Below are 14,860 nucleotides of genomic sequence, written 5' to 3'. Positions count from 1 at the left end.
AGCAATTACTGCCTAATGGTCTGGTTTAGCTCTGTGAATATTATAAATTGAAAAAAAAAAAACCCAACCAAAACCAGGGCATTCACCATATAACAAGCAACAGTCCTTTATGTTAAGTAAAGCTGAGGAAATTGTGTAACTTTCAAACTTTACCTTGTAACAAATGTAAAGGAAGCAAGTGAAGACACAAAAGAAAAAAAAAAAGGCTTGGTATAATACTGGAAACAGTCTTCTTACTTCATTAGCAATGAGGTCAATTTATTTTGTTAAGCTAAAGCAAAGGGATACAGTAAACTAATATTACTGTATAGAATACAGAAAAATCTTATTTTTTTTAGGTATTAGCTAAGAATGAAATAATTAAATTCACCATTCTTATATTGGCAAAATATCTAGAGCATTTGAAGCACCATAATTTAAGAACAGCTATAGGAAGAATTGTTATATGATTTCACTCCACATGCCAAACAAGTAATTTGCAGATTTATAATCTACAAATCTACATATGTCTGTCTTTTTTTTTTTTTTTCTTTACAAGATGCATATTAATAGTAGATAACAGCTTTCTTTCCCTCACTGTCTGGAATTTTATCGTGTGTATCATTCATTCTGTGTTTTAAAATTAACAACAAAGATTGTCTGAAAAAAGGTCAAGGAACAGCTGCAGAATTTGTGTCAGTACAAGCAACAGTAGATTTTTGAGTTATAGAAGCAATAAAACATACACAATGAGGTTTTGTCATTCAGGCAACACAACACAGAAAATCTTGTAATGTTTATAACAATATGAAAAAGCTTTCATGATGATAATTGTTTAAGTTCAAGAAATGACATTTAGTGTTTTAGAACATCAAATTGTGATAGTTGCCAGCTTCAGCAAAAAATGCTAAATCAATCCACCCAATGTTTACTCTGGTAAGATGAGACATTGTAGTCATCTAGTGCAGGGAAATGTAAAGACACTTTTTTTTTTTTTTTTTAAAAAGTAGATGAAGTTATCATGGTCTGTGCTGAAGCAGCTTTCACAGAAAATTCTTTTCTCTGTTCTCTCTCTATTTGATATTAACTGAATCAGTCTTCCAGTGGCAAAAATCTTGCTTGATGTGTGCAAAAAATTGGGTGGAAACCATGTTAAGACAATCTAGATGTGGGAAAACTGTCCATGAATTTCCTCCATCTCAAATTGTTGGAGAAGCCTCACATGTGCAGGTACTGATTCTCACAGGGAATTTCAACCAACCCAATACCTCCTAAGAGGGCAACAAAGCAGGGCACAAGCCATCAAAGAGGTGTAGGGAGTGCACTGATGACAACTTCCTAACACAGGTGATCAAGAGCTGACAAGGGGACATGTTCTGCTGGACCTCATGCTTACAAACAAGGGAGAGCCAGTCGGGAATGTAAAGACTGGGGCAGCCTGGGCTGCAGTGACCATGGGCTGGTGGAGTTCAGGATCCAGAAAGGAGGGAGGCAAGGCAAAAAGCACGAACAAAACCTTGACAGGAGAACAAACTTTTTTAAGGATTCTGTTTTGATGAATCACACGAAGATGGTTTGGAGAGAACATTCCAGACACATGGCTGGTTTTCAAGGATCGCTACCTCCAAGCTCAGTAATGGTTCATCCCAATGAAATGGAAAACAAGGAAAGGAACTAGTAGGCCTGCATGAATGAACTAGGAGCTCCTGACTAAACTCAAACATAAAATGAAAGCGTAAGAGAGATGGAGTCAGGGTCAGGACACCAAGGAGTATAGAGACACTCCTCTGAGCATGCAGGAGTATTTCTAGGAAAGCCAAAGCCCATCTTGGGTTAAGTCTCTCAAAGGACATGAATGGAACAAGAAGGGCTTCTACAGATATATCATCAGCAAAAGGTAGATGACAGAAAACAAGGACTGTCCACTAAATGGGGCAGGTTGCATGGTGACAAAGGACACTGAAAAGACCAATGTACTGAATACCTTCTTCACTTCTGTCTTCACTGATAAGACTTGCTTTCAAGAATCCCAGGCCCCTGAGATCAGAGGGAAAGTCTGAAGCAAGGAAGACTTATTCTTACTGGATGAGGATCAGGTTAGGGAACATTTAAACAAATTGGGTATACACAAGTCCAAGGGAACTAAAGGGTTGTACACATGGGTGCTGAGGGAGCTGGCCAATGTCATTGTGAGGCCACTCTTGATCATCTTTGAAAGGTCATGGTGATCAGGAAGTGATTCCTGAGGACTGGAAGAATGAAAACTTCATTCTTATCTTCAAGAAGGGCAAGAAAGAGTATCTGGGGAATTACAGGCCAGTCAATCTCACCTTGATTTGTGGGATGGTGATGGAGCAAATCCTCATGGACACCATTTCCAAACATATTAAGGATAGGAGGATGCCTGAAAGTAGCAAGCATGGATTTATGAAGAGGAAATCATGCCTGATCAATCTGATATCCTTCTACAATGAGATGACTGGCTTGGTGGATGAGTGGAAGGCAGTGAATGCTAATCTTGAACTTCAGTAAGGTTTTCAACACTGTCTTACATAACCTTCTAGACAAACTTACAAAGTATGGGTAGATAAATGTACAGAGAGGTAAGAAACCTAGCTGGAGGCCAGTCACTCTTGATGTACCTCAGGGGTCAATCATAGAATCATAGAATCATTTTGGTTGGAAAAGACCATTAAGATCTTCAAGTCCAACCAACCGTTCCACAGTCTCATTAACAACCTTGATGATGGTACTGAGTGCATCCTCATTAACTTTTAAGATGTTACAGAACTGTGAGGAGTAGCTGATACATCAGAGGGTTGTGCTGCCATTCAGCAGCCATTCAACCTTGACAGGCTGGAGAAATGGGCCGACAAGAACCTCATGAAGTTCTACAAAGGGAAATGGAAGTCTCTGCTTCTGGGAAGGAACAACCCCATGCACCAGTACACACTCAGGGCCAACTAGCTCGAAAGGAGCTTTGCAGAAAAGGCAGTGGAGGTCTTCATGGATAGCAAGTTGAACATAAGCCAGCAATATATTCTTTAGGTTAGGCTAACTCATGGTTTGCTCTTTGATTTTCCACAGCCACAGTAAAATAAATGTCAGTATTACTTCAGTATTTAGGGTTGGGTCTTTTTTAAAATATTTGGGTAAAACATTCTTACAAAGTTAACTTTTCATAAATTGATTGTAAATTTCCTATATGACAGTTGTTCAACTGTCCTATTTCAAATTTAAGCAGAATGTAAGAGCATGCCTTTCAATAAGCAGCAGTTAAAAAAAGTTCAGAAGACAAACAGTGCAAGCATTTTAATCTGGGTATGATATCATACAGGCAACCTTAGATATTTCACTGGTACACTTACGTACAAATTGCCCATATTTCTTTTTCCACTGGATCAATATTCAGAGCTTTGGCACATCATAGATTTCTTTCTAACAGTAATCTTCATTATTTTCTCTTGAATAGATCAGCTTCACAGAACAAGACCCTGGTAAGAATGAGCATGGAAAAGACATGCACAAGAACAATAAAGATATGCTAGCGAGGTCCTTTGGTCTGTTGTCTCTGTCTCAGTAAAGGTAGGGGATGGAGATTCATGCAGCAGGAATGATGCAAGGGTTGTTGATGTTTTAGAAACCATGGAAGCACCTGAGAATGGTCACGTAGGAATTAGGGCTTCTTCCCCAGAAAAGGTGGTGGGATCAATAGTCCAACTGAACTGCATCTATATCAATGCACACAGCATGGGCAACAAACAGGAGAAGCTGGAACCCATTGTGCAGTGGGAAAACTATGATATAGTTGCTATCACGGAAACATGGTGAAATGACTCGTACACCTGGAGTGCTGCAATGGATGGCTATAAACCCTTCAGGAGAGACAGATGAGGAAGGAGAGGTGACGGGGTAACCCTGTATGTTAAGGAGTGTTTTGACTGTCTAGAGCTTAATGATAGTGACAATAGCTGTGAGTTTTTATGGGTAAGAATCACAGGGAAGGCCAACATGGCAGATATGGTGGGAGTCTGTTATAGACCACCCAACCAGAATGAAGAGGCAGACAAAATATTCTATAAGCAGCTGGGAGACGTCTCACAATCACTAGCCCTTGTTCTCGTGGGGGATTTCAACTTATCAGATGCCTGCTGGAAACATAATACAGCAGTGATGAAACACAGCTAGTGAGTGAGCCAACTAGGGAAGGCGCCCTGCTGGACCTATTGCTTGTGAACAGAGGACTTGTGGGTGATGTGATGGCTGGAAGCCATCTTGGGCATAGCAATTATGAAATTATAACACTTTTCAGTTCTTGGAGAATTAAGGAGGGGGGTCAGCAGAACTCAAACCTTGGACTTCCAGAGGGCAGACTTTAGCCTGTTCAGAAACCTGGTTGACAGAGTCCCTTGGGAGGCAGTCCTGAAGGGCAAAGTAGTCCAGGAAGGCTGGACATTCTTCAAGAATCAAATCTTAAAGGTGTAAGAACTGGCAATTCCCATGTGCCAACAGACGAGCTGTTGGGGAAGACGACCAGCCTGGCTGAACAGAGAGCTTTGGCTGGAACTCAGCAGAAAAAGGAGAGTTTATGACCTTTGGAAGAAGGGGCAGGAAACTCAGGAGGACTGCAAGGATGTCATGAGGCTACGCAGGGAGAAAACTTAATCTGGCTACTGCCATAAAAAACAATAATAAATGTTTCTATAAATACATTAAGAACAAAAAGACAGCTGAGGAGACTCTCCATCCTCTGTTGGATGCAGGGGGAAACACTGACAAAAGATGAGGAAAAGGCTGAAGTACTTAATGCCTTCTTTCCTCAGTCTTTAGCAGTAAGACCAGTTGTTTTCTGGCTACCCAGCCCCCTGAGCTGGAAGACAGGCAGGGAGCAGAATGAAGCCCCCATAATCCAAGGCGAAATGCTTAGTGACCTGCTATACCACTTAGACACACACAAGCCTATGGGGCCATATGGGATCCACCCAAAGGCACTGAGGGAGACAGCAGAAGTGCTCACCAAGCCACCTTCCACCAGTTATCAGCAGTCCTGGCTAACCAGGGTGGTCCCAGTTGACTGGAAGTTAGCAAATGTGACACCCATCTACCAGAAGGGCTGGAAAGAGGATCTGGGGAACAACAGACCTTCCATTCTGACCTCGGTGCCAGGGAAGAGTATGGAGCAGATCATCCTGAGTGTCATCATGTGGCACGTACAGGACAACCAGATGATCAGGCTCAATCAGTATGGGTTTATGAAAAGCAGGTTCTGTTTGACTAACCTGATCTCCTTCTATGACAAGGTGACCCACTTAGTGGATGAAGGAGGGGCTATGGATGTTGTCTACGTGGAATTTAGTAGAGCCTTTGACACTGTTTCCCACAGCATTCTCCTGGAGAAACTGGCTGCTCATGGCTTGACGGGCATGCTCTTTGCCGGGTAAAAAACTGGCTGGATGGCCAGGCCCAAAGAGTGGTGGTAAATGAAGTTAAATCAAGTTCGCGGACAGTCACAAGTGGTGTTCCCCAGGGCTCACTATTAGGGCCAGTTCTCTTTAATATCTTTATCAATGATCTGGACAAGGGGATCAAGTGCACCCTCAGTAAGTTTGCAGGTGACACCAAGCTGTGCAGGAGTGATGATCTGCTTGAGAGTAGGAAGGCTCCACAGAGGGATCTGGACAGGCTGGATTGATGGGCTGACGCCAACTGTATGAGGTTCAACAAGGCTCAGTGCTGGGTCCTGCACTTGGGTCACAACAACCCCATGCAATGCTACAGGCTTGGGGAAGAGTGGCTGGAAAGCTGCCTGGTGGAAAAGGACATAGGGGTGTTGGTTGATAGCTGGCTGAATATGAGCCAGCAGTGTGCCCAGGTGGCCAAGAAGGCCAACAGCATCCTGGCTTGTGTCAGAAACAGTGTGGCCAGCAGGACTAGGGAAGTGATCGTCCCCCCTGTACTCAGCACTGGTGCAGCCACACCTCGAGCGCTGTGCTCAGTTTTGGGCCCCTCACTACAAGAAAGGTTGTTTAGCCTGGAGAAGAGGAGGCTGAGGGGAGACCTTATTGCTCTCTACAACTACCTGAAAGGAGGTTGTAGCCAGGTGGGTGTTGGTCTCTTCTCCCAAGTAACAAGTGATAGGACAAGAGGAAATGATCTCAAGTTGTGCCAGGGGAGGTTTAGATTGGATATTAGGAAAAATTTCTTCACTGAAAGGTTTATCAAGCATTGGAACAGGCTTCCCAGGGAAGTGGTTGAGTGACCATCCCTGGAGGGATTCAAAAGATGTGTAGACATGATGATTAGGGACGTGGCTTAGTGGTGGACTTGGCAGTGATAGGTTAATGGTTGTTCTTGATTATCTTAAAGGTCTTTTTCAACCTAAATGATATCATGATTCTATGTAGATCTCACTGATATCAGATGTGTTGGTGTACCCTCATCAATAAGTTTTATTACTGACTCCCATCCACATGACCTTTCTTTCACAACTGATTTTTATTTAATTTCTCTACTTTTCAATAGTAAAGTCACTGTCTTGTGTGGCCATGTTTGAGGTATTTAGTTACGGTTCTACTCCACTGCCAGCAAAGCTTGGGGATGCACAGCATATCTGGTTAACTGTATGAGGCAAGAGACCAACTGTAATGCAGTATAAAGCTAACGAGGCAGATGATTGCCTGGGACAATATTTCTTTCATCTATACTGTACTGATATAAAACTTATTTATGAAACTAGTCAGGGAAGAAAATTATCCAGATTCAATCCTGAAATATGCATGTAGATATGGGAGGAATGTCTATTTACATCACAGTTAAAGTTCCTTTCAGGGTCATTCATCTAGTGGTTTCTCCCTTAGAAAATTCTCAAATTCTGAGCTATTTTGTTGCAAATGAGGCAACAGAAGAAGCTCTGAAATACCAGATCAATAATTCCTGAAACACCAGGATCAATAAGTCTTCATGGTTCTCACGGCTGTGGTATAAAATATTGTAAATATTGCCATGTTATAATGAACACCGTGACATTATTTGTTGTAGTCATTATAAATAACTCTTAATGGCTAATCTTCATTATGCATCAATGACGCTTTTGACTTCAAGGCAAACATCAAAAGTTATGCCTTTTAGTAGTCATGCAAGGCAAGCACTATTGTGTTCAGAACAATGAGGCAATGTTAGCATGAATCAAAACTGAACATATTAAACCACTGATTATGCAAGCAAAAACTTTATACATGCAGATTCCTTAAAATATTCTAAAAATAACTTGATCTAACCTGTAAAATGATCTCATTTTCTTTTAACCTCAACAAGTTTAGGTTCTTCTAATCAGTGCTAGACACCTTTTTCTATTTATACTGAAAACTATAAACATACCTGAATGTTATTTCAGATAACATAATAAACCTTTTATCTATCCACTACTTTAGAAACCCCATAATTATCTGTGAGTCTGCATTTCATTGCAATATCAAAGAGGTATAATTATGTCCAACCAATAAAAAGAAACAACCAGTATTTTCTGGGTAATGCTGAAGCTGTTACACCTATAATAAACAGGGTAACTCCTTGCACTATGATCTGCCCATGATGAATCTAAGACTCCTCAGAGTCTAATAATTTTGGTGGTACATCACAGAAGTGCAGGAACAGTCTCCAGCATTCATATTTTGAAACAAAATATCTTGCTTAATCTAGCATTTCTTCTTTGCATTATTATTACTGACATAACTCTCTGATGTACCATCCACTAACCTGGCTTCCAGGTGCCTATCAAGCCACTCAGCAGGACAGGAAGAGAAAATGGGATGAAAAAGCTCGTGGGTTGAGATAAGGACAGGAAGATCACTCACTAGTTACCATCACAGGCAAAACAGACTTGACCTGGGGAAGGTTATTTTAATTTATTGCCAATTAAAAATAGAGTAGGATGGTGAGAAATAAGAACAAAACTAAATCCACCTTCCTCCCACCCCCCTTCTTCCCAAGCTCAACTTCCCTTTTTTGTTACTGACTCTTCTGCCTCCTCCTCTCCACCAAGCGGCACAGAGGGACAGGGAATGGGGGTTGCAGTCAGTTTGTAACGCTTCATCTCTGCTGCTGCTTCCTCCTCATGCTCTTTCCTTGCTCCAGCATCAAGTCCCTCCCATGGGAGACAGTCCTTCATGACTTTCTCCAAAGTGGGTCCCTCCCACAGGCTACAGTTCTTCACAAACTGCCCCAGTGTCGGTCCGTACCACGAGGTGCAGTCCTTCAGGAACGGATTGCTCCAGCATGGGCTCCTCTCTCTCCACGGGGTCACAAGTTCTGCCAGGAGCCTGCTCCTGCATAGGCTTTCCATAGGTTCAAAGTTTTCTTCAGGACACATCCACCTGCTGTGGTGTGGGGTCCTTCATGGGCTGCAGAGGGAATGTCTCACCATGGTCTTCTCCACAGGCTGCAGGGGAATGTCTGCTCTGGTGCCTGGAGCACCTCCTCCCTGTCCTTCTTCACTGACCTTGGTGTCTGCAGAGTTGTTTCTCTCATCTTCTCACTCCCCTTCCTCAGATGCTGTTTCACAGCATTTTTTACCCTTTCTTAAATATGTTATCCCAGAGGTGCCACCAGCTTGCCTGATTGGCTCAGCTGTGTCCTGTAGTGGGTCTGTTTTGGAGCCAGCTAGAACTGGGTCTGTCCAACATGGGGGCAGCTCCTGATCAATTCTCACAGAAGTCACCCCTGCAGTGCTCCGCTATCGAAACCTTACCATGTAAATGCAATATGTAAGTAGTAATCAAATCAAACTGAATCATGTATGCACTGAAATATTTTACTGAACCAGCAGAGATTCAACCTATGAATTCTAGTTCATCCTCAAATATTAAAACTGAGTGTATGCTTGTATATTTTTATCAATCAGGGCCTGGAACAGTATTCATGCTATGCTAATACACTATTTTGTAATATGTACTATTTCAGAAAAAAATTCCAACATAAAATAACTTTTTAAAAACTTTTTATTTGAACTATTGCAGGCAAGACCTCTGACTAAAGAGGGGGTTTGGTTTTTTTTAATTAGAACTGGAATTGGAATAACTTGATCTCCTAATGAGAGAAAGGAAAACAAGTCTAACAACTGTACCTCCTCAGCACAAGAGACATGCAGCTACCAGAAAGAGTCCAGCGAAGGGACACTAAGATGATTAAGGGACTAGAGCATATCTCATAAAAGGAAAGGTTGAGAGCACTGGGCTTGCTTAGCCTAAAGAATAGAAGGCTGAGGGGGATCTTAATGTGTATAAACACCTGAAGGGATGATGTAAAGAAGATGGAACCAAACTCTTTCCAGTGGTGCCCAGTGACAGGACCAGAGGCAATGGGCACAAACTGATACACAAGAAGTTCCGTTTGAACATCAGGAAACATTTTTTCACTGTGAGAGTCACTGAGCACTAGCACTGGTTGCCCAGAGACGTAGAGTCACCATCTTTGGAGATCTTCAAAGACCATTTGGGCAACTGCCTCTAGGTGGCCCTGCTTGAGGAGGGGAGTTCAACTAGATGATCTCCAGAGGTCTTTTCCAACCTCAATCATTCTGTAACTCTGTGAACCACACTGAGAACCAGAGGCAAAGCATTTGTTCATTTCTTAATTTTCTGCACTCAGCTTTCAATTCAAAGTTCTTTAAAAGCAGAAACTGGAAATTTCTAAGGAAAATAATGCTGGGGAATAATTTTTTTGAATACTCTATGAAAAATACTTTTGGTCAAAACAAAGTTCTGAGGTTTTGAAGATATCACTGAATCGCCATGTTGTGAACTGGCAGGGAGGGAGGAGGAAGGCAACATTAAGACACAAATACATCTGCCCGAGTGTAATCCTTAACACTCTTCAAGTCATAAATATCTTAATCCTGCAATCACCTGTGATTTTCCAGTAGGTACATACCAGTTTGTGAGCTTAAAGTTTTGCTTCTAGCATTGGTAGGATGTATAAAATCTTATTTCACTTTGTTGTTATGTAGACATGCCCCTGCTGTATTTAAGAAAGGAAACCATTTTATGCAAAATATGGCCAAAAAGGTCTTAAATTCATACTATAATACAGGTCAGTGATGGTTTTCAAGCCATTTAGAGCATTTGTTCAAATTGTAAAAGCTGCATTTAATTTCCTCAAACAATACGATATTAAATTCTATTTATTGCCACATCTCTCTGTGAGAGAAAATTCTCTTTCTCTGTGCATAGATTCCATCTTTCTCACTAAGACTTTTTGATTAAAGAAATAAAAATATGAAGCTTCTTTGGGCCAGAGAAATTGATTTTAACTATTACTTTTGAACTTTTTGCTCATCTGTGGGACAGAGACTGAATCATCTTTCAAGGACTCTTCACACGTTTTTGATGACCTATAAATTGGGTATATTGGATTAGCAGTGCTCAGAACATAGACAAAACAAACCAACAACCCTCCCTCCCCCGCCAAACATATCTACTGTCTTCATTATGAATATTTTAATTACTTGATTAAATATCCTGGAATCATAGAATGGTTTTCTTCTTCCTTTTTTCTTCTTCCAAAGTGGAACATAAGGATAGCTTCCAAACAGGACTTTGTAAGATTAGAGAGAGTTTCTGAAATCTAATCAAGTTTTCACTGAGTCCTCTGGTTTCCTGGTTAATAAGCTCAAGTGTAAAGGAGTAGGCCTTCTAGGCCTCTCTGATCAATTAGTGGAGTGTGATGCAGGTGGCAACAGAAGACAGAAATTAGGCAGTAGAATATAACCCTGTAGCAGCAAACACAGATGTTGATAGTCCTTTATAAAACTTTCCTGAGCTGTACAGCTAATTTTTGTTTTATTACATCTAAACAAGTCCATTCACTCAGTTCAGATAAAATGATACACCTGGAAATAGAATATAGCCATTGCTGCCAGGTGCCTAGCTCTTGAATTTAAAGACAACTGGTGTCATAACTTAGCTTTATTGCTCTACGTTGACTCATCTGGCATTATCAGAACTCCTAGTACTTTTGGTTTAAAGTGTAGGTATAAAGTATATGGGATTTAAATACAGCAGTTCAGACAACGAAATAAATTACACAACTTTAGAACAACCTTCATGAAGTGAAAGTGAATTCATGAACTTCAGTGATTTCCCACATAGTCTAAGGCCAAACATGATATAAAAAGTCTTGTACACAAAACAGCTCTACTTATTATAACACAGTGTTAGTGGACACATGACATTGACATTGCTTCATACCATTGGGTAGTTGCTTCTGGGAATTCATTTAGAGAATCACATAAAAACATGACGGTATCTACCTGGCATACAAAAAGCAAAACACTCTTAGGGGAAACAATAGGTTTTAACATCTGTCCATATGCATCTAGTATCAGCCATTTCTTAAAATGTCTGCAATGCACCAAGTATAGCTACTGGCCTGTAGAGATAAATCATATTAGTGAAAGATATCATAGTCTACATGTACTTTTGTTTGTTTTTTAAAGCAAGGCTAGAATTTTAAACTTACCTTATTAGTATTGACAGCTGTGATGACCCACACACATTGAGCATTGCTGTCATACTGGAATGGAAAATTGGGTGATGTGAAAGTGCCTCCAGGTCCCTGAAGATTGGATCCGCAAGTCTTGACTGCAAAAAGAAAGTTCACCTTTTAATTCACATACAAAATACATGTAGCAGATTCATAAACCAAGCTCTAACGTATTCATCAAGATGTGAAGGATTAAAATACCATTGATCGAAATAGAACCACCTCACAGGAGATAATAGAATCTTCATGTTTAGTTACTCTGGCAAAGTAAAATAGACTTTCTCTTGTGTCCAAGCTCATAATCATTTTGGTTTTTTGTTTTTTGGTTGTTTTTTAATTAAAAAAGGTATTTTGAGTAAAAAGTAACTACAGTAAGAGAAACTGCTCTATTTATTTTTAAAGGAACACTACAAGAAGTAATTTTATGTCATTACCTTCACTAATGTCTTGAAAGGCAAGAGTTTATATAGCAGAGCACAAAGATCACTGTTATCACTGTGTATTGTTTGTGCATATATATTAGTGTATGGCACATCAGCATTTTTTCTGCTGCAACCACTGTCCAACCCATTGAACCAATAGCTGAAACGCTGAACACTTTAAAGGAAACTTGTAAAAGTTAGACTTACACAAAATAATGTTATCTGTTTTTAAAGACTACAAAAGGCATTTATTTACAGTAGCATATCTTAAAAACAAACTGATATACTTATTTACTATAGGTTGCATCTCACATCACAAATAACACAAAGGACAAAACCTATGTCCTTTCTGCTTGAAAATGACATTTTTAAGGCACTAAATTAATAGTCTGCTGAAGTCAATAAAAGTTTTATTGTTGGTTCTTGATATTCAGATCTTTATTGAATGCATTATTGGTTAACTTTTCCTGCATGAAGCTGAAGAATTGACAAGTAACCTCAGCTAAACATGAGCTTATCCTATTTATTTCTCCAGTGATTATTATGGCACCACAAATAAACTGCAGAAGCTAAAGAATTATTGCTTCCTCTGTATTCTAACAGACCATCTTGCTTAATTGAATAATTAAAAAGAAAAATCACACTAAGATATGTGAAATTACTATACAGTTGTATTGCACTTTCACAAAGCCTGTTTATTTGATCAATACTGAACACAGGAAGATGCAACTACTGCTGGATGAAGACTTTTTCCTTCCCTCCCATTAGCCTATAAAAAGAATGTCACTATTTCCACCCAACCTGCACCACTTTTACCCCTCAGAGAAGCAATATTCTAGTGAAAAGTCTGTTCAAAACCACACCAGAAGCATGAAAACAAGGAGAGCAGAAGGAGACAAGAGGAAGGCTCCTCATTTATGTATGATGAGCAGCTGAAGCCATTGAGGTCATGAGTGAGACTAATGCCGAGCACAGCTTTTCGTATATGTTTTTAATAAGGAACTGTATGACTCTTGCAGCTCCTATCTGTATGTGGGAAGAAAGTCAGGAGGGGGAAACCAATGAGTATTCTAGACACAGTCTGCTGCTCTACCTGAACAATGAGTCCATCCTTTGCGGCAGAGTTGGGACATAAAGCACATCTATTTTGCATGGTAGAGTTATGACTTGTGTTTGCTGCCTTTTCTCTGGGCAGCTGCACAGTGGAGGTCTCAAAGGAAAGCCATATCGTTCTATAGTGGAATGGTCCTGATGAAATCTAAGTCTTTGACTCCTAATTTCTATTATTTATACTAATTTGACGTATTCCTAACAGACATTTGCTTTCAGTAGCATAGTCTGAAATCCAGAAGAAAAAAAATAAAATCACAAATTAAACCAATCACTTGGTTTTGTAAAGTCTGGTTAAGGAGGAAAAAAGGAGTTATTAAAATATGAATCTTTGTTCATTTGAAAATACAAATATAAGAAACTGCAAAGATGAAGCTATTAGCTATGCATATTTATAGTTTAGGAAGGCTTCTGATACAGCAACATAAAATACTGAAATGTTATGGGTTAATACTGAATTTCTTTGGAGTTAAAGGGAGAAAAATTTACACCTTCATGGTTTTAATGGCTACATATGATTGAGCTCACTGCTTTTGTCAAGTGACTGATGAACAAAACACATCTGTGTTTTTTGGTGAACATCAGAGTACTTTCTGTCCAGCAATCAGTGTAGTGAAAGCAATATTCTACTATATGATGATGTAATATTCTAATATGGTAATATTTTATGTTCAAGTCTATAATCCACAGTTTGACAACAAAACGCAATCAAAAAAATTCTTATGTGATTTCTGTACCCAGTAATTTATATCTGCCTCTGAACCTCAGTACTGCCCATTTTTGCTTTTATCCCATTACCTATTGTCTTTACCTCAATAAGTATCACAGGTTCCCTGTCTCTGCCTCTGATTTTGTGTGAATCACATGAAGATCTGTTCTCAATTACTGAAACCTTTAAAGTGCTGCAGGGTACAGGCAGCGTAGTATACACTTGTAAAACTAAGAAGATTTTTTTTTTTTTTTTGCTTTTATTGATTATTAGTAAAATGTCTCAGAGACATAACAAGCAATCTACACAACCTTTTTTATTTATTGAAAATTATAAAAACTTCCTATAGCTTTTGTTTTAAGACATTCTCTGACAACCCTTCTGAATTCAAGTAGCTGCTCACAAGACAGTTCACCTAAGTGTGCACTGTCTCTCATGATTCTGTGCTGATTCTTACAACACTGCAAAAAGTAAAGTAGATTAAAAAAATAAGCTATTTCCACTGGATTTTGGAAGTACTGCCTCAGACAATTGATTTACACAGCTCTTCACATGAGTAAGTCTATTTAACATGAGAAGAGTTTACAGATAAGCTGAAAGTTGAAAAATTGTAAAAAAAGAAAAAAAAAAAAGAAAAAAAGAACCCTGTCATACAATCCTGATATTGGTTAGCTGTCACCTGCATGTGTGACTGGCTACCCACTTCCAAAATACAGTGAAGAATAGAAGTTCCACAGGAATTCAGATCATTCAGAATAATTTACCATGAATAGATCCTTCTGACATAAGAAGCCTCATTGAATATAGACATATTTGATGCCTAAGTCTGTCAGAATTCATTGGTTTCTACTTCAAGTCAAGATTGTGGCAATACAAGCCAGCTTCAAATCATTTGTTGAAATCTGAGCAGCTGTGTTTTGAAGAAATTGAAATATTAAAAGTGTGAATACCAGGAAATTAATCATTATTATCATTAAGAACAAGATCAGATGCTTTCCAGCTTACTCTTGTGTCTTCAGAGGTTTCTGTCCTGGCTTTGGTTCATTTTTATTCAGCAAGAATTTGCTTTCTTTTTTGGAACTGATCCAAAGGCATGAATTAG

At 39.5% G+C, this 14,860-nt stretch overlaps 1 protein-coding gene across 1 annotated transcript in view; it reads right to left on the bottom strand.

The window, feature by feature from the left end:
* The window catches only part of CSMD3 (CUB and Sushi multiple domains 3), a 721,079-nt gene that overhangs the window by 395,469 nt on the left and 310,750 nt on the right, over positions 1 to 14,860 (bottom strand). The window contains exon 11 of the mRNA XM_054816701.1: positions 11,494 to 11,615. Within this exon, the coding sequence (XP_054672676.1) occupies positions 11,494 to 11,615 (122 nt within the window). The remainder of the gene's footprint in view (positions 1 to 11,493; positions 11,616 to 14,860) is intronic.

This window comes from Grus americana, chromosome 2 (assembly GCF_028858705.1).
Source record: "Grus americana isolate bGruAme1 chromosome 2, bGruAme1.mat, whole genome shotgun sequence".
NCBI classification, from domain to species: Eukaryota; Metazoa; Chordata; class Aves; order Gruiformes; family Gruidae; genus Grus; species Grus americana.
Note: the sequence above shows the minus strand (reverse complement) of the source record. Positions and strands in the feature narration are given on the sequence as shown.